Source organism: Rhineura floridana, chromosome 2, assembly GCF_030035675.1.
Source record: "Rhineura floridana isolate rRhiFlo1 chromosome 2, rRhiFlo1.hap2, whole genome shotgun sequence".
NCBI lineage: Eukaryota > Metazoa > Chordata > Lepidosauria > Squamata > Rhineuridae > Rhineura > Rhineura floridana.
Window position 1 is genome coordinate 156,839,002 of NC_084481.1, and position 24,400 is coordinate 156,863,401.

Here is a 24,400-nt window from a genome sequence, read left to right on the forward strand (position 1 = left end):
GCCAGTTTCTTCAATATTCTAGGATGAAGTTCACGGGGCCCTGCATATCTGAACTCATTCAAAGTGTTTAGGTATTTCTTGACCATTTGTCTATCAGTTTTAAGCTGCAATCCTGCCCCTTCAGCTTCATGTTTCCCAGGGGGGGGTCATAAACCCTCTCTTGGGAGAAGACTGAGCCAAAGTAGGAATTCTACTTTGAGCACTTCTGCCTTTGTCATCTGTTATTATTTTGCCATCCTCATTGAGTAGCTATACCACCATTTCTTTTCGCTGTCTTTTACTATGGATGTATCTGAAGAAAGCTTTTTTGTTGTTTTTGGCATCTCTCGCTAACCTCATCTCATTCTCAGCTGTACACTTCTTGATGCCATCCCTGCAATTCCATGCTACCTGTCTGTACCCTTCCTATGTGGCCTGGCCTTCCTTCCACTTCCTGTCTATGTCCTTTTTTGTTTTCAGGTCATCTCTAAGCTTTTTGTGAAACCACATAAGCTTCTTCTGCTATCTTCCCCCTTTTTTTCCTTGATGGAATTGTTTGCCATTGTGCCTTTAAAATTTCCTTTTTTAGAACTCCCACCCAACTTGGACTCCTTTTCTCATTAGGGTGGCTTGCCATGGAACCTTACTTTCCATTGTTCTGCGTTTACTAAAATTGGCTTTCCTGAAGTCCAGAGTACTACTTGCTCATTAGCATTTTCAAGCAGCCTACATAAAAATAAACCATACAGAGAACAATAAAAAATAACATAAAACCAAACAGAAACCTGAACGTTACCTTAAAATGCCTGCCAGAATAAGAAAGTATTTCCCATGCACCTGAAGTTCAGCAAAAAGCATGCCTATCTAATCTCAATTGGGAAGGAGTTTCACAGACTTGGGTCCACAACACTAAATGCATTGCTTCTTGTAGTTATGAGCCATGCATTTGAGCCGGGGGGGGGGGGGCGACCAACAGAGACTCCCCTAAAGATCTCTGCTCTGGTGCTACATTTTCCTTTGATTCCTTCTCTTTTTGTTTACATGGAAGTCTTGATTGAGGTCACTCTATGTTGCCTAGCTGTCCCGTTGAGAATGTGATTCAAGGGTGGAATTTGTCACTCTCTTCCGCATGAAGCAGTTATGTATCTGCGCCATCATTCACACAACTCAGCCCTTGCTTGGTATTGCATGGATTAAAACTGACTAATTGTGGCATGATGTCTACTTAGTTTATATTCCACCTTGTTGTTGTTGTTGTTATGTGCCTCCAAGTTGACTGCGTCTTATGGTGACCCTATGAATCAGCGACCTCCAAGAGCATCTGTCACGAACCACCCTGTTCAGATCTTGTAAGTTCAGGTCTGTGGCTTCCTTTACGGAATCAATCCATCTCTTCTTTGGCCTTCCTCTTTTTCTACTCCCTTCTGTTTTTCCCAGCATCATTATCTTTTCTGGTGACTCATGTCTTCTCATGATGTGTCCAAAGTAGGATAACCTCAGTTTCATCATTTTAGCTTCTAGTGATAGTTCTGGTTTAATTTGTTCTAACACCCAATTATTTGTCTTTTTCGCAGTCCATGGTATGCGCAAAGCTCTCCTCCAACACCACATTTCAAATGAGTTGATTTTTCTCTTGTCTGCTTTTTTCACTGTCCAACTTTCACATCAATACATAGAGATCAGAAATACCATGGTCTGAATGATCCTGACTTTAGTGTTCAGTGATACATCTTTGCATTTGAGGACCTTTTCTAGTTCTCTCACAGCTGCTCTCCCCAGTCCTAGTCTTCTTCTGATTTCTTTTTTTTTTTCATTAATTTTTATTCAAATTTTCAAAGACAAAAAACAAAACAAAACAAAAACAATCAAACAACAAAATAAAATGTTGACTTCCGATTTGTCGCAGATCAATTATAAGTCTACAATATATAACAATCCTATCTCTAAAATTATATTATAGAATCACTTTCCTCCAGTAGTTATCTTAATTAATCAACAAATCTCATAAACATTATTTTATTCTTTCTACAAAAAGTCAAAGAGAGGTTTCAGTTCCTTGAGAGATATATCTTTCAATTTTTCTCCAAATAAACATGTCGCTTAATCCATCTGATTCAAATCTGTTAGGCCCAATAATTTCAATAGCCATTCTTCCATTATCTATATTAATTCCATCTTCCATCTTCAATAATCCTGTTAAGTCCAGTAATTTCAGTAGCCATTCTTCCATTATCAGTATCCCATAATAATCTTGTTGTCATAACCATAGTCCAAATAAACATATTGATTAATCCATCTCGTCAAATCTGTTAAGTCCAATAATTTCCATAACCATTCTTCCATTTTCAATATTAATTCCATCTTCCATCTTCAATAGTCCTGTTAAATCCAGTGGTTTCAGTATCCATTCATCCATTATGTTAAGTCCAGTGGTTTCAGTATCCATTCATCCATTATCAGTATCTTATGATGATCTTGCTGTCATAGCCATAGTCATATAACAAGAGTCTGATGGGAATTTCCCCCATCACAAATATGTCCTTGCCATCAATTCTGAATATATTACTGAAATATTGTTGTAAAGCCACATCTCTGTTCTGGGTACATCTCTGCTCTGTCACATATTTGTAGTTAATTCCATAGATTTTTTCTGTGACAAGCCCCATCACATCATTCCAGTCAAGAATTCTGAATATGTTACTGAAATATCGCTGCAAAGTCATATCTCTGTTCTTCTTTTTTACAAAATGCACTGGTTCATCTCTTAAGAGTTTCTCCACTGTCACATATCTGTAGCCAACTCCATAGATTTTTTCAATGTCAAACTCCATCACATCATTCCAGTCCAGAAAATTATCCAAGGCATTGGTAACTTTACCACCAAAATCTTCATTAATTTCTTCAGAGACAACTTTGAATTCCAAACAGTAGACTTTATTTCTAAGATCCATAAACTCCAAATCTTTTTCCAATTTCACACTTGTTCCAATCTCCAGGGCTTGTGGCTTCCCTTTAATTTTTCTTTTTTCATCTCTAATCCCATCGAACACCTCTTTTACAGAATCCCCTATTTCTTTAAGCTCCTGTGTCATTTTGTTAAATTCAATTTTCATCTCCTGTCTGCCCTGTCTCAGGGTTTGTTTTGTTATCTCAATCTCATCCATTATTTTCTGAAACATAATTTCTTCCATGGTCTCAATCACTTTCCTGGCTGCCATTCTTAAAACCACAGAAACAAAAATTATTTCAGCCACAATTGGGTTAATATTCCAGGCTGCTGATATCAGTGTAGACAGTACAGCCTGCCTTATCTCTGTGTTCAGGAATACAAAACAAACTTAGTTCCCAACATCAAGACAATTAGTGGCGTCGTGAACAAGCAGATTCGTCAAAATGAAATAGACCAAAAAAAGTTTTTTCCCCCTCCTCGAAATAGAAATCCGTCTTCCGTTGGTATCTTTAGAATGCACCTCCAGAATAGCTTTTTGCGATAAAAGCAAAGATAAGCTTTTTCGATTACTTTCCTCCTTAATTTCATAAGTGAATGAGAAAAGCCATAACTCACCTAGGAATTCTTCACAGCTGATTCATTGACAAATCTCTTTTTTAACTGCACCAATTTAAACCAAGTGAAAAAAGAAAATAGAAAGAAGGATGCTTGTTTGCCTGTTATAATCCGTTTTTTCTTTGAAGAAAAGATAAACGTATCGCTATAATCAGCTAGAGCTTGATGAAAGTCCGTCCGACATTGCAGTTTGAACCTTTTCTCATAAATAAATGAAATCCAGTCCTCCCCACAAAAACAGGCTTTGTGGTTAATCTCACGTTTCTCCCCGACCGGGAGAAAATCTTTACCAGTCAAAAAAGACGTTCTGACTGATTTTGAAGCTGAAAAAGCTTCCTCTGAGACAAGAGCTTGGCTCAGAGGCAGCACAGGCAGAGCAACCCTTCCCGGAAGTCGTCTTCTTCTGATTTCTTGACTATTGTCTCCATTTTGGTTAATGACTCTGCCGAGGTATTGATAATCCTTGACACGTTCAATGTCCTCATTGTCAACTGTAAAGTTACATAAACTTCTGTTGTTATTACTTTAGTCTTTTTGACGTTCAGCTATAGTCCTGCTTTTATCCTTTCCTCTTTAACTTTCATCAGCATTTCTTTCAAATCATTACTGGTTTCTGCTAGTAGTATGGTATCGTCTGTATATCTTAAATTATTGATATTTCTCTCTCCAATTTTCACACCTCCTTCATCTTGGTCCAATCCTGCTTTCCGTATGATATGTTCTGCATATAGATTAAATAAATAGGGTGATAAAATACCCCTGTCTCACACCCTTTCCGATTGGGAACCAGTCAGTTTCTCCATATTCTGTCCTTACAGTAGCCTCTTGTGCAGAGTATAGGTTGCACATCAGGACAATCAGATGCTGTGGCACCCCCATTTCTTTTAAAGCATTCCATAGTTTTTCATGATCTACACAGTCAAAGGCTTTGCTGTAATCTATAGAGCACAGGGTGATTTTCTTCTGAAATTCCTTGCTCCGTTCCATTATCCAGCGTATGTTTGCAATGTGATCTCTGGTGCCTCTTCCCTTTCTAAATCCAGCTTGGACGTCTGGCATGTCTCGCTCCATATATGGTAAGAGCCTTTGTTGTAGAATCTTGAGCATTACTTGCATGGGATATTAAGGCAATCATTGGATAATTACTGCATTCCCTGGGATCCCCTTTCTTTGGAATTGGGATGTATATGGAACGCTTCCAGTTTGTGGGCCACTGTTTAGTTTTCCATATTTCTTGACAGATTTTTGTCAAAATTTGGACAGATTCAGTCTCAGTAGCTTGTTGCAACTCTATTGGTATGCCATCTGTTCCTGGTAATTTGTTTCTTCCAAGTATTTTAAGAGCAGCTTTCACTTTGCATTCTAAAATTTCTGGTTCTTCATCATACAGTTCCTCCATGAATGAATCTGTCATCCGGGCATCTCTTCTACTAAGTAATCAAGACAATTTACATCAGAAACAATTTTTTTTCCACTCAACAATTATGTGACTATCACTGAAACATAGCACTGTCCAAGGTCACTAACTCAGCTTTCATTATCTGATCAAAGTTTTAACTATTGGTCTCCTACACAGTCTAGTGATTCACATATTGCACCAGCTGCTTAAAAGATCACTGCAGTGTGACCACAACTGTATGGGGAGAACTGGTCGTATTTTCTACAATTGAATGAAAATGGGTGGTGGTTAGTAATTGCTGAAGCTTATCCTGCTGCATGTTCAGACGCTACAGGCAAACAGTTCACCAAATGGCTGTAATTTGCCCAAAGTGACTTTACAAGCAGTAGTAGTGCAGTAAATCATAATTTAAGTTCATCCTATTTCTGGCAACTGAATATGAGCTGAGTTACTATCGTTGTGTCAAGCAGCCAATAACTGTTACCATGGACCATGATGCAGTAGCAGTGACTGGACATTGTGATTTTACGTATTTATTTATTTATTTATTTATTTTTGTAAGCTTAAAAGCATCTATGGATGGCAGGGGATAATTGGATGGCAAAGCAGTGCTTGGGAAAGGTGATTAACTTTTTCACCCTGTACCATTTCCATTATCAAAACCACACACACACTTCCAGAACTGCTATCGGGTACTCATATTGTACTGTCTTTGTCCCCATCCTCTATAGGGCAAACAGTAGCTTAGAATGGTAATTTCAATTGAGGAATAATTGAAGGCTCTTAAATAAAAAGACATTATGAGACCAAACCACAGGTTGCCTATATTCCATTGGCCCTGACTGCATAGGCCATCACACTCATGCCAACTTGAACTAATTCTCAGGTAAAAGGGACAGCTAGCCCAGTGGGTTAAGATTTGCTCATGGTAATTACAATATCTCTCTAACTGGGGCGCTTCTTGCCTTCTATTTCAGCGTTTTCTATCAGCCTGCTGGAAAGAGGATTCTCCTTGCAATAGGATATCAAACTGGAAGAGGTGAGAACAGCAGAAATATGTGGGTAACTTACAATTAAGAACATAAGGACATAAGAAGAGCCTGCTGGATCAGGCCAGTGGCCCATCTAGTCCAGCATCCTGTTCTCACAGTGGCCAACCAGGTGCCTGGGGGAAGCCCGCAAGCAGGACCCGAGTGCAAGAACACTCTCCCCTCCTGAGGCTTCCGGCAACTAGTTTTCAGAAGCATGCTGCCTCTGACTAGGGTGGCAGAGCACAGCCATCATGGCTAGTAGCCATTGATAGCCCTGTCCTCCATGAATTTGTCTAATCTTCTTTTAAAGCCGTCCAAGCTGGTGGCCATTACTGCATCTTGTGGGAGCAAATTCCATAGTTTAACTATGCGCTGAGTAAAGAAGTACTTCCTTTTGTCTGTCCTGAATCTTCCAACATTCAGCTTCTTTGAATGTCCACGAGTTCTAGTATTATGAGAGAGGGAGAAGAACTTTTCTCTATCCACTTTCTCAATGCCATGCATAATTTTATACACTTCTATCATGTCTCCTCTGACCCGCCTTTTCTCTAAACTAAAAAGCCCCAAATGCTGCAACCTTTCCTCGTAAGGGAGTCGCTCCATCCCCTTGATCATTCTGGTTGCCCTCTTCTGAACCTTTTCCAACTCTATAATATCCTTTTTGAGATGAGGCGACCAGAACTGTACACAGTATTCCAAATGCAGCCGCACCATAGATTTATACAACGGCATTATGATATCGGCTGTTTTATTTTCAATACCTTTCCTAATTATTGCTAGCATGGAATTTGCCTTTTTCACAGCTGTCGCACACTGGGTCGACATTTTTATCGTGCTGTCCACTACAACCCCGAGGTCTCTCTCCTGGTCGGTCACCGCCAGTTCAGACCCCATGAGCGTATATGTGAAATGAAGATTTTTTGCTCCAATATGCATAATTTTACACTTGTTTATATTGAATTGCATTTGCCATTTTTCCACCCATTCACTCAGTTTGGAGAGGTCTTTTTGGAGCTCTTCGCAATCCCTTTTTGTTTTAACAACCCTGAACAATTTAGTGTCGTCAGCAAACTTGGCCACTTCACTGCTCACTCCTAATTCTAGGTCATTAATGAACAAGTTGAAAAGTACAGGTCCCAATACCGATCCTTGAGGGACTCCACTTTCTACAGCCCTCCATTGGGAGAACTGTCCGTTTATTCCTACTCTCTGCCTTCTGCTTCTTAACCAATTTCTTATCCACAAGAGGACCTCTCCTCTTATTCCATGACTGCTAAGCTTCCTCAGAAGCCTTTGGTGAGGTACCTTGTCAAACGCTTTTTGAAAGTCTAAGTACACTATGTCCACTGGATCACCTCTATCTATCTGCTTGTTGACACTCTCAAAGAATTCTAATAGGTTACTGAGACAGGACTTTTCCTTGCAGAAGCCATGCTGGCTCTGCTTCAGCAAGGCTTGTTCTTCTATGTGCTTAGTTAATCTAGCTTTAATAATACTTTCTACCAGTTTTCCAGGGACAGAAGTTAAGCTAACTGGCCTGTAATTTCCGGGATCCCCTCTGGATCCCTTTTTGAAGATAGGCGTTACATTTGCCACTTTCCAGTCCTCAGGCACGGAGGAGGACCCGAGGGACAAGTTACATATTTTAGTTAGCAGATCAGCAATTTCACCTTTGAGTTCTTTGAGAACTCTCGGGTGGATGCCATCCGGGCCCGGTGATTTGTCAGTTTTTATATTGTCCATTAAGCTTAGAACTTCCTCTCTCGTTACCACTATTTGTCTTAGTTCCTCAGAATCCCTTCCTGCAAATGTTAGTTCAGGTTCAGGGATCTGCCCTATATCTTCCACTGTGAAGACAGATGCAAAGAATTCATTTAGCTTCTCTGCAATCTCCTTATCGTTCTTTAGGACACCTTTGACTCCCTTATCATCCAAGGGTCCAATTGTCTCCCTAGATGGTCTCCTGCTTTGAATGTATTTATAGAATTTTTTGTTGTTGGTTTTTATGTTCTTAGCAATGTGCTCCTCAAATTCTTTTTTAGCATCCCTTATTGTCTTCTTGCATTTCTTTTGCCAGAGTTTGTGTTCTTTTTTATTTTCTTCATTCGGACAAGACTTCCATTTTCTGAAGGAAGACTTTTTGCCTCTAAGAGCTTCCTTGACTTTGCTCATTAACCATGCTGGCATCTTCTTGGCCCTGGTGGTACCTTTTCTGATCTGCGGTATGCACTCCAGTTGAGCTTCTAATATAGTGTTTTTAAACAACTTCCAAGCATTTTCGAGTGATGTGACCCTCTGGACTTTGTTTTTCAGCTTTCTTTTTACCAATCCCCTCATTTTTGTGAAGTTTCCTCTTTTGAAGTCAAATGTGACCGTGTTGGATTTTCTTGGCAATTGGCCAGTTACATGTATGTTTAATTTAATAGCACTGTGGTCACTGCTCCCAATCGGTTCAACAACACTTACATCTCGCACCAGGTCCCGGTCCCCACTGAGGATTAAGTCCAGGGTTGCCGTCCCTCTGGTCGGTTCCATGACCAACTGATCTAGGGAATAGTCATTTAGAATATCTAGAAACTTTGCTTCTTTGTCATGACTGGAACACATATGCGGCCAGTCTATGTCCGGGTAGTTGAAGTCACCCATTACTACCACCTTTCCTAGTTTGGATGCTTCCTCAATTTCATATCTCATCTCAAGGTCTCCCTGAGCATTTTGATCAGGGGGACGATAGATCGTTCCCAGTATTAAGTCCCTCCTGGGGCACGGTATCACCACCCACAACGATTCTGTGGAGGAGTCTGCCTCTTTTGGGGTTTCGAGCTTGCTGGATTCAATGCCTTCTTTCACGTATAGAGCGACTCCGCCACCAATACGTCCTTCCCTGTCCTTCCGATATAGTTTATATCCAGGGATAACCGTATCCCACTGGTTTTCTCCATTCCACCAGGTCTCCGTTATGCTCATTATATCAATGCTCTTCTCTAAGACCAAGCACTCCAGTTCTCCCATCTTGGTTCAGAGGCTCCTAGCATTAGCGTACAGACACTTGTAAGCAGTGTCTCTCTTCAAGTGTCTTTGGCACTTGTGGTTAGGCCTGTGGTAATTTTGCTCTTCTGAATTTATATCCTGTGCCCCTGCTCTCACAATGCCTACTTCTAGGCCTACCCCTTTTAAAATTTCATCATTTCTTTGGTTTTTATCCCAGGGGGGAGGTTTATTCCGAACCGGACCTTTCTCAGCTGCTGTCGGGTTTCCCCCCTCAGTCAGTTTAAAAGCTGCTCTGCTACCTTTTTCATTTTAAGTGCCAGCAGTCTGGTTCCATTCTGGTTCAAGTGGAGCCCGTCCCTTTTGTACAGGCCCGGCTTGTCCCAAAATGTTCCCCAGTGCCTAACAAATCCGAACCCTTCCACCCGACACCATCGTCTCATCCACGCATTGAGACTGCGAAGCTGGGCCTGTCTGGCTGGTCCTGTGCGTGGAACTGGTAGCATTTCAGAGAAAGCCACCTTGGAGGTCCTGGCTTTCAGCATCCTACCTAGCAACCTAAATTTTGCTTCCAGGACCTCACGGCTGCATTTCCCCATGTCGTTGGTGCCAACGTGCACCACGACCACTGACTCCTTCCCAGCACTGTCTACCAAACTATCTAAACGACGGGCGATATCCGCAACCTTCGCACCAGGCAGTCAAAACACCTTGCGGACTACACGCCCATCACACACCCCACTGTCTATGTTCCTAATGATCGAATCACCCACTACAAGGATCCCTCCACCCCCTGGAGATATATCCTTGGCACGAGAGGATAGCTGCTCATCCCCCAAGGAATGGGTCCCTTCTAAGGGATCATTTCCCTCTTCCTCAGCTGGATGCTCTCCTTCCCCGAGACCATCGTTCTCCATGATAGCAGGAGAGCTATCATCCTTGGAGTGGGACACAGCTATAACGTCCCTGAAGGCCTCCTCCACACACCTCTCTGCCTCTCTCAGCTTTTCCAGGTCCGCCACCTTGGCCTCAAGGAAATGAAGTCGTTCCCGGAGAGCCAGGAGCTCATTGCACCGAGAGCACACCCACGACTTCTGTCCAACAGGCAGATAGTTGTACATGCTGCAGGCGGTGCAAAACACTGGAAAGCCCCCACACCCCTGCTGGCTTCTTACCTGCATAGTTTTGTTTAAGGTTTATTACGTCAATGGGTTGGAGACTGCGGTTTAGTTGAGGTCAGGGAACAGACGGGCAGAGTGGGGGGCCCTGGCCTCCTAGCCCTGCTGCCGAACTCGCTCTGCTGCTTAACTTGCCTTGACGCTTTGTCAGCTGGGGCCTTGACGCTTCCTCAGCTGGGGCTCCCTCTAGCTCGTGGAATTGTCTTTACAAACTTCTCTGCCAACTTCATATATCTAATGAAGTGGGCTGCTGGATGTAATCAAACCATTATGAGCAGTTAGGGTCAATTCATAAAACCTGTTTTTTTTAAAAAAGTTTTTATAAACAACATTGATGATTTTTCATCTGCCTTGGTTGAAGTCAAGCTATTATGTACCTTGTGAGAATCAGACCTTAGTACTGACTCCACCTACAGCACTAAATCTTTTTCCTGCAACAACATAGGGGTATTTCTGTTAAAAAGCACAGCAAACTCAGTGTTCATTACCACAAACTCTGTAGTGCAGTGATCGTCTGATTGTTCCTTCAAGCAACCATATACATTTTCAGTATGTGAACTTTATTCCTGCACATCTTAAACATGAATTCAGATACATAACAGAACAATTAGATTATAATATTACTCTATGGCTAGGACCAACTTTCAGTCAAGCCAAAATCAGCTGTGAAGCTGGAATTTATTTCTGTCAAGTAATTACTGAGTAGCAGAGGGAACATCTCTGGCCATTTTAATATTGGCCACGTTTAATAAAGTAGAAAAAGTAACTGGTGGTATCATAAGAGTATTTCTAGGTTTTAGTGTGATAGACACTGATGAATGGTGCTTGTTTAATCAGTAAACAATTTTGCTGCAGATGTAAAAACTGTTTAATGACAGCCAGCTCTCTGGATATTCCCTCTGTCACTAGTAGGAGCTGATTAGCTCCTCTGTTGTCTCTTTCCTCTCATCTTGCAACTTTTTCCAAATGCTGAAGAAAATCAGCTACAAGGTAGGCAGACAGGTCAACAAACAGGATGAGGTTGTGGGCAGGAAATGCTACTCAGTGACTTTCCTATCTGGTTTGGTTATCTTGTGTGGCAGAAGCTATAATGTTACTGTCCCTCTCCATAAATGGACCTCTGGTGCAGAAAACTTTAAATCCCCAGCCCATAGAATGATGATAATTACCTAAAAGTGTATGCATTTTTGACCTGCTAATCAGCTCTAGTAGAAATTAGGGCTGTGGTATTTAGCCAGTTGATGCCATTAATCAGTTAAGAAGCTGTTGCTAAATAAAAAAAAGTGTTCTAATTGAACAGGCAACAGATGTGTTCAAAATAATTTACATCATTTTGATAAAGTACATGGATAGTAGGTCCTCTGTCAGAAGAAGCATTCCTCCTTCTCTCTCATGTGGAACAGAATGCTTCTTCAAAGATGATGCCTGCTGTGACGTACGCACACATAAACTAAATTAGAGGTGGGGAACCTTTTTGGCTCCATGGGCCAGGTCCTTATCTGGCTCCACCGCTGCAGGCCAACTTTGACGGGTGAGCAGGACATCTCCTCCTCAGCCCATACTTCTCTCTAGCAAGCCTTTGAAGTGCAGGAACTCATCATAATGATCCCCATAGCTACACCTGCAAGGAGACTCTATAACCATGTCCTTAAGGAGCATACCAAAATTTAGGAAACTCCATTAAAGTCAGTAGTGCTTGCTTCTAATTGCATATGATCATCTTGTAAAACACTCTGAGCTTTAACAAAGATCCTCAGCCTCTTGAAATGCAATCTTTTGCTTTTTATTAGAAGTGCAAACAATCCTGCAAAGAAGTGCTAACATGGATTATAAGAATTCCATAAAAGGAAGAAGTATATAACTTGATTATTTTCCTCGTTATCAGCCTTCCTCTATGCTAATTTGTCACAAATCAACTTGAAAGCCTCATCCACTTGCCAGAGCAAGGATATGAATTACCCAGGTCCGCCATCAGATGATGTAATTATTCCTGCTCTGAAAATGTCCCAGGGCAGTGCTCTCTTCTATTTCTCTTTCCTGACACCACTGTCAATAGCATATTTCCTTGCTCATTCTCATACCAGCTCCAGATCTGAGGCCACACAGTAATGAACATTTTCTGGCCCTGTAGCTTGGGAAGGAAGATGTTGTATACTTATAAAGCAGGACTCTTGTGGGCAAGCATAGAATTGTTATTCTGAGGTTTTCAGCTTTATTTTTTTTTAAAAAAATCTGTTTCTAGACTTCATGATTACTGAGAAAGAGAGATTTTGGGGGTGTTGTGGCCATGAAACTAAGGCTGCAAACCTATTTAGCTGGGAGTAAGTACCATTGAATTCAGTGGAACTTCACAGTAAACATGTATAGCCAGCATAGCCATCCTGGTGCCCTCCAGATGTTGTTGGACTACAATTCCCACAAACCTAACCATTATGGCCAGTGATCAGGGATAATAGGCATTATATCTGCATTCAAGAGGCAGCTGGACAACCACCTGCTGGGTATGCTTTAACGTGGATTCCTGCATTTAGCAGGGGATTCGACTCGGTGGCTGTATAGGCCTTTTCCAACACTACAATTCTGTGGTTCTATGATATAGTCCAACAGCACCGGGAGGGTACAATATCAGCGAACCCTGTATAGAACTGCACTGTAAGTCTCTCTCTCTCTCTCTCCCCCACTCTCTCTCCCTCTCTCCCCCACTCTCTCTCACTCACTCACTGGCACTCCCTGTCTGCACCCATGATCTCTCTGCTCTTCCCATCCCACTCAACTTCCTATAAATTATTTCCAAAGAAATACTAGAAGTATAATACATTTATGCAAAATAAATGAAAGTGTACTTTGCATCTTCTTTGTGCATAATCTAAATTTGAATCATGAACCCTCTCCCAAGGGTGGCCAAGTTTTCCTTCTGGGATTTGTGTATAGCATCACATAGTTCTGTCTCCCAATGCATTAAGAGAGTAGCTAAAATGAAAGGCTTACTCAGGTTATACTGTCCAAAGAGCTCTGTGTTAAGGCATCTAAGTTGTCATCAATAATTAAGATATTAATTTTCAGTGTTTTCCTCTGAAAAGGAAACCGAAAGTGGATTATATTTTTTTAAAAAACAAAATCAAACTCATATGCGTAGATGAAAAACAAAATTATATTCACAAAAATCAGGAAGAAAAAAACTTTACAGTGTAAATCAGATTAAAATATTGCCAGCAATAAAATTCCATTCAGTTTAGAAAAGATCTCTCCAATAATTCTGTCTGCACCATCTTGCTAAAAATAGGACAGTAAATCTAAATATATTCTGTTTGCTTTTGGAGAGGCAAATTTGGCCAATGAGGTTGTGAACCAGCAGTTTTGTGCTGATTAAACTTCCTACATGTAACCTTAAATCTAACAAACTGTGAAGCAGTCACAAGAGTTTTGTACCCTAAATCAGTTTCATGAGCATGGGCACTATCCGAATCCATTTTTTATTAACTAAGAGTCTGCTATTTTGTTCTCCAAACAAGTTTCAGGAACATGCTTAGGCTCAACCCCTAGTATCTCCAGGTAGGGCTAAGAAAGAGCCCTGCCGGGAACCTTGGAGAGCTGTTGCCAGTCAGTGGGTATGAACAACACTGAGCTAGGTGGACCCATAGTCTGGGTCAGCATAATGGAGCTTCCTACATTCCTAACAAGATAACTTCATAAGAAGGCTTCTGATTGGTCTTTCCTCAGGTGTTATGATCTATAGACCTATTAGTTCCTTGATCAGACTGGGGGCCCCTTCAGTCATACATAACATGCAGCACACCCCTGCAGTGCCTCTCTAGAGCCTTGCCATGCCCCTGTGAGACTGCTGTACTTTGGACTAAACCCATATTAGCTACTGATGCTTGGCATTATGTGTTTTACAGCCTGGTGAAACAAAGCCGAGATAAAGAGGAGGCAAATGTGGCATTAGTATGGATCAGTGGGGAGCTCCACATCCGAGTATGCTGCCCCATTGCTGCTGGCACTGAATTGCTGTACTGGTTAACAGAGGCCCAGGCCAGTCCTGCCTGCCTGGAAAATAACACACCAGCGAGTATATCAGATTGGATAATTTTCACAGAGAGGAAAAAAGTACAGAAACAGCTAGCTAAGACCATCACTGTGAAAGCAGAGGCTTTGGCACAGAAAAGAGATGCTTCCCTAGATGGAAATGCAATAAATTCGTTTGCAGGTACTGTATCTGAATCCCTAGAATTGGAGTCAAAAGGGGGTATCATAGGTAGTTTAATCAGTATCAGAAGTAGGAAATGTTGACTTAAAAATTGACTTTACATACTTAGTAATAGAAACATGTAAGTTCCTTAACTAAAGAATTCCACTCTCAAACTCTGCAAACTTAGGCTACTAGAATAGAACCTCATTGTGTTTTGTCCTTTCACAAAAACAGATTATACTAGACAGTTTAATTTTCATTGACGTAAGTTGTCACCCATTCATAAACAAGATGGAATTTTTTAAAACTTTGAAGCTCGGGCTTCTGCATTTTTCTTCAAATGGCACTATGCTAGTGGTGAGCAACTTGTTTGGAACTCTCTGTTGTGTGAATAAACACTATTTCAGCAGAGCTTTCTGTGCACAAACTCTTGAAAGGCTGGCTTTCAATGTCCTAAATCCAGAGATTGGAAACCAATGAGAGCAAAGAAGTCTTGCCCAGAACCATTCAATGAGCTCACAGCAAGCAAAATTTAAACTCATGCCAATGTCCAAGCCTCTTGCCAGTGGCCTTTATTTGATTCAAAAGCACTGGCCAGTCACACTCTTTGAACAGCACTTTGCTATTTTATCACAGTGCTGAGGAGGCAGTTTCTTTGAGAAGTCTACAAGTTGAATCATAATGTTTCTCTGTCATGCCAGAGTGCATGTGATCCAATATCTGAGGGTATGCCTACACTACAAGCTTATATTAGTTTTACACTATTTTAACAATAATGCTTGCAAATAATCCAGGGAGTTGTAGTTGGGTGAGGGCACTAAGAATTCTTGCCCTTCAAACCTTAGCCTTGCCACCTCACAGAACTATAGGGTTCCAAGCAGAGAGGGAAATACATAAAAATGAATAAAAACATTAAATCTATTTCTTTGTGAACCATATTAAATTAACTTGTTGCGCTTGCAGAAGTGCCACAAGTATTCCCTCCAGCGCAACAGGACTTTTCCCTCTCCACCCTCATACGCCTCCTGCACCCTTTCCAAATCTGCTCCAGAGGGTCAGGAGTACCCCCAGAACAGCACACAGGAGGAGCACACACATCTTAGTGTTACATTGAATACAACACCCTGTGTATATGCCTTGAGACTTAATCTGTATATATGTACAGTAACCTAATATAAACCGAGTGCTTCCTCTTCAACTCTTTTGATAAGAATCCAGATATCTGACCTGTAGGTTCAGTGCACAGATAATGTTTCCTCGTTTTGTGTTATGGTTATTTGCCAGTCCATACACTGTGAAAAGCCTATTTGTTAACTTCTGTTCCTGGCTCTGTCAGATATGTGGCCAACTCATGTCCATAATCAGTTAAGGTTCTTTCTATCTCCTTGCTTTTTCACTCACAAATAAAAAAAGGTAAAGGTGACCCCGCACTTATAGTGCGAGTCGTTTCCGACTCTTAGGGTGACGTCTTGCAACGTTTACTAGGCAGACCGTTTTGTATGGGGTGGGATTGCCAGTTCCTTCCCCGGCCTTTCTTTACCCCTCAGCATATGCCGGGTACTCATTTTACCGACCACGGATGGATGGAAGGCTGAGTGGACCTTGACCCCTTTTACCGGAGATTCGATTTCCTCCTTCCGTTGGAATCGAACTCTGGCCGTGAGCAGAGCTTTGGCTGCATTACCACCGCTTACTTCTCTGCGCCACAGAGGGTCACAAATATGTACACAGAATCTCCCTTGACATTATTCTATTTCATTTTTTGTAGGGGGTCAAGATAACTTCACTAGTTGTGAATGGGGGCGGGACATCCCCATTATTATGACTTTGTGGTTAACCTGATTTGTTTTGCAATTCTTGCTTTCTAAAGAAAACCACAAAGATTATGAAATATACAGTTGTTGAAATTTGCTGTTTCCACACATTTCTACTACCTCATTCTAAGTTCTGTAGCAAAGCACTTAAGAGGAATCCAATCTGCCTCAAAGAGATGTTAGAATGGTAGTGTCGCTAAAACACTTTTTCCTCCTCATCCCAAGAGTGCATATATGTAGGAACAACAGGACCTTACAGCAGATCCTGAAGTATTCCTCCTACAATCTTAACATGTTAGGATACAGTAGGGCCCCAATCATACGGCAGGTTAGGTTCCAGACCCCCGCCGAAAAGCGAAAACCACTGAAAAGCGGATCAGCTGTAGCGCGGGGGTCTGGAACCTAACCTGCTGATCATGCTGGAGGAGAAGATCAGCTGTAGCGTGCAACAGTTGACCTTCTCCTCCTCCGGCAGGACCAGCTGTAGCGCAGGGGTTTGATTGCCCCTGAGGAGGAGAAGATCAGCTGTAGTGCGCTACAGCTGATCTTTCCCTCCTCCGGCGCAATCAGCTGGAGTGCGGGGAGCTCCAGCCCCCCTCCAGCTGATCACCCCACTGGTGCCGTATTAGTAGAATGCCGAAAAGTGGGGCACTGAGAAGCGGGGCCCTACTGTATTGTAATTCAAGCAGAATGCCCTAGCTAAAACCAGTTACATTGCAATTCTCAGAAGCATTGCTTTGATTACTAGTAGCACTTTTTGAGCCTCTACATTCAGCCAAATACTGTATCTCTGTTCATCGTGTTGGGGGGAGGGCAATACATGGAAACAAAAGTCTTGCCTTGAAGTGTCAATAATTACCTTGTTTCCTTGTTAAGAGAGCTAATAGTTACTTGTTGAAACTGCAGGTGCTTCTGATATTCCCAAGGTTGTGGAGCAGAAAGCCAGAGGCCATTGTCTTCCTCTGCTGGATAAGAAGCTATCAATGAAACAATCTCTTGGCTCAGACAATGATCACAAGAAAAGGAATGAAAATGCATCCCCCCAATGTGAGCTCAGGGAGTCCAAGGCTCAGCATAGAGAGAATCAGCCCCTCGTGAATTGCTCTGTAGTTGAGGAGGATGGAAGCAATGAGGATGGTGGACTGCATCCTCAAACAGAGCAACTGAAAGAGATACTATCCGAGGCAAAATTGACTGAAATTTGTTTGCAGTCACCCCCATCCAATGCAATTCACCTCAGTGCTCATTTGGCTGAGAAGATGGAGGTGTTAGGAGGCCAATCTTGTGCTGGAGTCCCCAGTGAATATGCCATGTCTACACCTGGGAACACGGTGGAGGAGCAGAGTGAGAATCCCAAACAGGAGGAAGGGCCTCGTAGCAACAACGGCTGTGCTCCACAGCTCAGGGAGGCCGGCAGTGAGCGACGATACCAGTGTGAGGAGTGTGGTAAAGCTTTCCTGCAGCTTTGCCACCTGAAAAAACATCGCTTTGTACACACCGATCACAAACCATTCCTGTGCACAGAGTGTGGCAAGAGCTATAGCTCTGAAGAAAGCTTCAAAGCACACATGCTGGGCCACAGAGGGGTGCGGCCATTTCCCTGCCCACAGTGTCACAAGACTTACGGCACCAAACGTGATCTTCAAGAGCACCAGGTGCTTCACACAGGCCAGCGCCCTTTTGTCTGCCCGGACTGTGGGAAATCATTTGCCCGACGACCCTCTCTTCGTATCCATCGCAAAACGCACCAGGCTAAGGAGCCAAGCCTTTCTCCCTCAGCTGCCTGCCAGTGTGTGATATGTGGGCGGCACCTGGCCAACCCTGGGTCACTGCGCAACCATATGCGGCTACACACAGGGGAACGTCCTTATACTTGCCCCTACTGTCCCAAGTCTTTCCGTCAGCAAGGCAATCTTCGTGGGCATCTTCGGTTGCATACAGGGGAGCGCCCTTACCGTTGCCACTTCTGTGGGGATGCCTTCCCACAGCGCCCTGAGCTGCGCCGTCACTTGATCTCCCACACAGGTGAGGCTCATCTGTGCACAGTCTGTGGGAAAGCCCTGCGTGACCCCCACACATTGCGGGCTCATGAACGTCTGCATACAGGTGAGCGGCCTTTCCGCTGTCATCTATGTCCCAAATCTTATCCTCTAGCCACAAAATTGCGCCGCCACCAGAAAGTCCACCATGGTGACAAGCCCCACCAGTGCAATATATGTGGCATGGGGTATGCCCTCCCCCAGAGCCTGCAACGTCACCAGCTTGAGCACAAAGAAAGCCTAGAGGGGGATCCATCCAAAACTGGTCCCCAGGAGCTACCAGCTTCAGAGCAGCCTGCTGTGCTGGTAGTGCACTCTGTGGATATGGCAGTGCCTGGAAACAAAGCAGAGCTCCTCATCACCAATGATGGGCACTATGTTACTACACAGCAGAGCTCTGCCAAGCAGAAGGATGTCATTGAGATTGCTCTCTCAGAAGCTGAGAAAGAATGCATCATTGTGCAGGAGCAGGGCTCCTCCAGTGATATGTTCATTATTCAAGAGGGTGTTAGTTTTGGCACAGTGGCTGAGGTAGTTGAGGTAGAAGTGGGCACATGACTGTCAGTCTTTTTACAGGTGGCATTAAAGGAGTTTCGGAAGTGCTGTCTCTGTGTGCTTGCAAGACAACAACATGAGGGCTAAGAAACATATACTTGGCTGTTTAGAAGGGAATAGGTGTTTTTTGTTTGGCCAAGACCCTGGCTGGGTTTGCTACGCTATTTCCAAAGCCTGTAAGCCTAGACAATGGGTCAGAAGGTATGCCTGGATGACCTTCACTAAGCATTTCATTCATACTATCAACATTTGTTTTAAGATGATCCGGGGCCAGGAGCTATACCAGGTCTACTTTACGTGTTACATGAGTTTAGTGAATGTGTGGCAAAACTCAGAATGGTGAAGATTATGCTGATGTTTACATAGTTACCATTATATCATATGTGTACACCTGGTCCAAAAATTATTGTATACTGTAATTTTTACAGTATTACTATTACTGTAATAGAAAGTATGGAAGTATAGTTATTTTAAAGCAAAAGAGCAGGAACGTCCATTAATTTACCAGGGTATACAAGGATTATGCTAACACCACTGAGGTTTTAAGGTTCTTTACCATCATGGTAAAAGCAAATATAAATAACAGCAAGCTACCATTCCTAACCCATTCACCCCAACTGTGCCCAGATGTGGTTTAAGTCAGTTGTTGCATTTGGGTAGGTGATAAAGACATCAGATGCCTGTTTTAGTTACAGCAAAGTACAAGTACTTTATTTTGGTGATGTAGCAGCTCTCAAAAACATTGCAGTCTTAACATATGTAATCAATCATGTGACTGCCAAATTATATAGGTACTTCTTGTGCTAGTTATACCTCTTCATGTGCTGCTACTGGTGCTGTTATGAGAACTACCATGCAATCTAGACAAATCGTGATGGTTGGTTACATATATTATTACCATGATGTGGAGCCCTGACTACCAGAAGCACGTGTTTCAATATCTACTAAGACAGCATGTGGATTATGCCCAAGTCAATGTATATTGCAGTCTGAGTGAGAATTGTAGACCAGGGTGGCTGCAACTATAGTCCAAAGGTTTGCTTTTAAAATCATATCTTGATGCCCACTCTCTTATGCTGAAGCTTAATGGTCTAAGTGTTGATGTCCCAGGAAACCCTAAACATTCTTGGTTCTCCCAATGGAGGCGGATTCAGGTTTTTCCAATAACAAACAGGCAGCAAGAGATGGTGTTTGAACTTGTATTGAAAAATAATAAATGTATTGCCTTCAAGTCGATTCCGACTTATGGCGACCCTATGAATAGGGTTTTCATGAGGCTGAGAGGTCACCCAGTAAGCTTCATGGTTGTGTGGGGATTCGAACCCTGGTCTCCCAGCTATTAAAAGCACAACATGGAAATTAGGCAGAGATGTGTGTCTTATATCTCTGGCATCATTTTGTAGGTATTGTAGAACATTTATCGGGTAGGAATCAATTAAGGCAAAACAAAAGCTCAAGATCACTAACCTGGAAATTGTGTGCTCAGTTAGCAGTTGCATATGATGTATCTGTTGCTGGAATGGACCACTTCAGACTGAAGGCGCAAGAACCAACTGGTGGAAGAATCAAGTTTTCATTCACATGGCATTAAATTAATTTGTCTTAAATGCATCTCATAGATTTTTTAAAAATGAAAATAGCAATTCATTATATTGTCTCATTTTAATGTAGTAATTTGCCATATTTGCCACTTTATATTCTTTCTTAAGATTTTCCTTCATTGTGATTGCCATTGTTAAGCTATACTTACCTTTACTGGCTTATATGGGAGGTGGTGCAGGATAGAACTACCTGCATATTTATTCAAAAGCATACCTGGTATACTGGACCTAAATGCAGAGGGGTTGGCAGAGTGGAGGGTGGTATTTTTCACAAAGGCAGCATTTGATTCCCTCATCTATAGGCTGAAGTGACAGAATCAAGTAATAAATCTGTTGTGATATGTCTCTTTGTTGTGTTTGCTTTTTAAAAAATTCTGTATGGTAAACACACAGCATATGTGGAAAACATGGTGCTCTTACAACCTCTGTGGATGAGAGTGTAATAACTATTCACACACTGGTGCTCAATGAAGTACGTAATCTGATGGCCTCAAATTCACAATTCTTCATTCAACAAAGGAGGATGCACAGGCAAGTTCAATATTGGCCGCTTTATCAAGAAAAGCAGATCCTAACATTCATTCTGCTTGCTTTAGCAACCTGGCACAGAACAGAGGCCACCCATCTTGTCTTTGAAGTTGAACCTTCATTCCATACAAAGTTTCTCTGGTGAAAAGCCAGTTATTTATTTATTTATCTGTTTATTTATTTATTTATTGCACTTGTATACCGCCCCATAGCTGAAGCTCTCTGGGCAGTTTACAGCAATCAAAAACATTAAAACAAATATACAATTTAAAACATGTTTTTAAAACAATTTTAAAATTTAAAACAATATAAAAACAATTTAAAACACATGCTAAAATGCCTGAGAGAAGAGGAGAGTCTTGACCTGGCGCCGAAAAGATAACAGTGTTGGCGCAAGGCGCTCCTTGTCAGGGAAATCATTCCATAATCTGGGGGCCACCACTGAGAAGGCCCTCTCCCTTGTTGCCACCCTCCGAGCTTCCTTTGGAGTAGGCACCCGGAGGAGGGTCTTTGATCTTGACCGTAGTGTATGGGTGGGTTCATATCGGGAGAGGCGTTCCATCAGGTATTGTGGTCCCAAGCCATGTAAGGCTTTATAGGTCAAAACCAGCACCTTGAATTGAGCTTGGAAACATACAGGCAGCCAATGCAAGCGGGCCAGAATCGGTTTTATATGTTTGGACCATCTGGTCCCTGTTACCAATCTGGCTGCTGCACTTTGCACAAGCTGCAGTTTCCGAACCATCTTCAAAGGCAGCCCCACGTAGAGCACATTGCAGTAATCTAATTTGAAGGTTACCAGAGCATGGACAACTGAAGCCAGGTTATCCCTGTCCAGATAGGGACGTAGCTGGGCCACCAACCGAAATTGGTAGCCACCGAGGCTACCTGAGCCTCAAGTGACAGATGGTTCTAGGAGAACCCCCAAGCTACGAACCTACTCCTTCAGGGGGAGTGCAACCCCATCCAGAACAGGTTGGACATCCACCATCTGGTCAGAAGAACCACCCACTAGCAGCATCTCAGTCTTGTCTGGATTGAGCCTCAGTTGATTAGCCCTCATCCAGTCCATTGTTGCAGCCAGGCACCGGTTCAGCACATTGACAGCCTCACCTGAAGAAGATGAAAAGGAGAAATAGAGCTGCGTGTCATCAGCATACTGATGGTGACACACTCTAAAGCTCCGGATGACTGCACCCAATGGTTTCATGTAGATGTTGAACAACATGGGGGACAGAACTGACCCCTGCGGAACCCCATACTGGAGAGTCCAGGGTGCCGAGTAATGTTCCCCAAGCACCACCTTCTGGAGGCGACCTGCCAAGTAGGAGTGGAACCACCGCAATGCAGTACCTCCCGCTCCCAACTCAGCTAGTCTCCCCAGAAGGATACCATGGTCGACGGTATTGAAAGCCGCAGAGAGATCAAGGAGAATCAACAGAGTCACACTCCCCTTGTCTCTCTCCCAACAAAGGTCATCATACAGGGCAACCAAGGCTGTTTCCGTGCCAAAACCAGACCTGAAAGCTGACTGAAATGGATCCAGATAACCGTTCTCATCCAAGAATGTCTGGAGCTGGCCTGCAGCCACTTGTTCCAGGACCTTCCCCAGGAATGGAACATTTGCTACCGGCCTATAGTTATTAAGATTTTCTGGGTCCAGGGGGGATTTCTTCAGGAGTGGTCTCACTACTGCCTCTTTCAGGCAGCCAGGGACCACCCCCTCTCACAGAGAGGCATTAATCACTTCCCTGGACCAGCCAGCTGTTCCATCCCTGCTAGCTTTTATTAGCCAAGAAGGGCAAGGATCCAGCACAGAAGTGGTTGCACAAACTTGTCCAAGCACCTTGTCAACGTCCTCAAGCTGCACCAACTGAAACTCATCCAAGAAATCGGGACAAGGCTGTGCTCTGGGATACCTCACTTGATTCACCTGCTATAACACTGGAGTCTAAGTCCTGGCGGATGCTAAAGATTTTATCCTGGAAGTGCCTAGCAAATTCATTACAGCGGGCCTTAGATGGATCTACCATGTCCCTGGGGCCAGTGTGTAATAGCCCCCGGACAATTCTGAAGAGCTCCGCTGGGCGGCAGATTGATGATTTGATAGTGGCAGCAAAATATTGTTTTTTTGATGCCCTCACTGCCCCTAAATACAGCTTACCATAGGCACTTAACAGTGTATAATTGCATCCACTAGGAGTTCGTTTCCATCTGCACACAAGCCGTCTCCTATATTGTTTCATCACTGTCAGCTCTGGGGTATACCATGGAGCCATACAAGCTCTACACAGGAGAGGGCGCTCAGGAGCAATCATGTCAACCGCCCGGGTCATTTCTGTATTCCACAGTTCAACCAGGGTTTCGACAGGAGCACTGGCCCTATCAGCCAGAAAACTCCCCAGAGCCCTTTGGAAACCATCCGGATCCATTAGTCTCTGGGGGCAGTCCAACTTAATAGGTCCCCCACCCTTGCAGAGGGGAAAAGCCATTGTAAGTCTAAACTTCAGCAAGCAGTGATCTGTCCATGACAGAGGGACTGATGTAAGGCCCCCTTACAGATCACCAACTCCATGTCCAGATGCAAAATCCAAGTCTAGAGTATGTCCTGCTACTTGTGTTGGGCCAATGGCATTTTGGGACAGTCCCATGGTTGTCATGGAGACCATGAAATCCTGAGCCGCCCCGGATAAGGTGGCCTCGGCATGGATGTTGAAATCCCCCAGAACCAACATTCTGGGGGATCTCAACAGTACACCCAAGACCACCTCCATCAGCTCAGCTAAGGAGTCTGTTGGGCAGCGGGGTGGGCGGTACACCAACAGAATCCCCAGTCTGTCTTGCTGACCCAACATAAGGTGCAAACACTCCAGACCAGTAGTCACATGGACAGGATGCCTGCAGAGGAAGATGGAGCTCCTGTAGACCACAGCAACCCCCCCTTCCCGACCCTCAGGTCTACCCTGATGCTGGACCAGGTACCCTGGTGGACATAGCTGGGAGAGACTGACTACCCCCTGCTCACCCACCCAGGTCTCAGTTATACATGCCAGATCAGCTGCCTCATCCACAATGAAATCGTGAATGAGGGAGATCTTATTATGTACCAATCTGGCATTTAGCAGCAGCATCCGGAGGCCTGAGAGCTGGCTGATAGGGCATCCAAGAAACCTGCAGGTATGGGGAGGACCGGAACAGGGCACAGCCGTTAACTGCCTGGGCCACATTCCCCTTACCTGGCAAGTCCTCCTCACAATGCCAAATCTCCCTTGACCTGTCACTACACTAATTGGGGGCCCCTCAAGTCTCCCCACTTGGCTCTGTGTCCTCTCTCCAGGCACATGACTGAAGACCCAGAAAAAGGCAGACAAAGCAGGAGCCACCTCAGCCAGCCGCTTATGTATCCCCTCCAGAGAAGGGACAGGTGGAAAAAATCAGCCACAGCTGGCTGAGTATGTGGGGCCTGGTCCTGCAAGGTGTGGCCCCTGCAGAGCAGAAGTCCAACCGGGAAAGGGTAGCGGTGGTGGTGGTAGC

The 24,400-nt window shown here is 43.5% G+C and overlaps 1 protein-coding gene across 3 annotated transcripts in view; it reads left to right on the forward strand.

The window, feature by feature from the left end:
• Positions 1 to 20,679, forward strand: part of ZNF408 (zinc finger protein 408) — a 28,966-nt gene extending 8,287 nt beyond the window's left edge. Inside the window, exons 3-6 of one of the 3 annotated variants that reach the window (XM_061610903.1) lie at positions 5,921 to 5,982; positions 14,040 to 14,347; positions 17,050 to 18,249; positions 20,224 to 20,679. In XM_061610903.1, coding sequence (XP_061466887.1) covers positions 5,921 to 5,982; positions 14,040 to 14,347; positions 17,050 to 18,249; positions 20,224 to 20,240 — 1,587 coding nt within the window. In that variant the 3' untranslated portion in view covers positions 20,241 to 20,679. Of the gene's footprint in view, positions 1 to 5,920; positions 5,983 to 14,039; positions 14,348 to 17,049 lie in introns of all 3 variants that reach the window. The other 2 variants (XM_061610904.1, XM_061610902.1) reach the window with 2 other exon arrangements.
• The last annotated feature ends 3,721 nt before the right edge of the window (positions 20,680 to 24,400 follow it).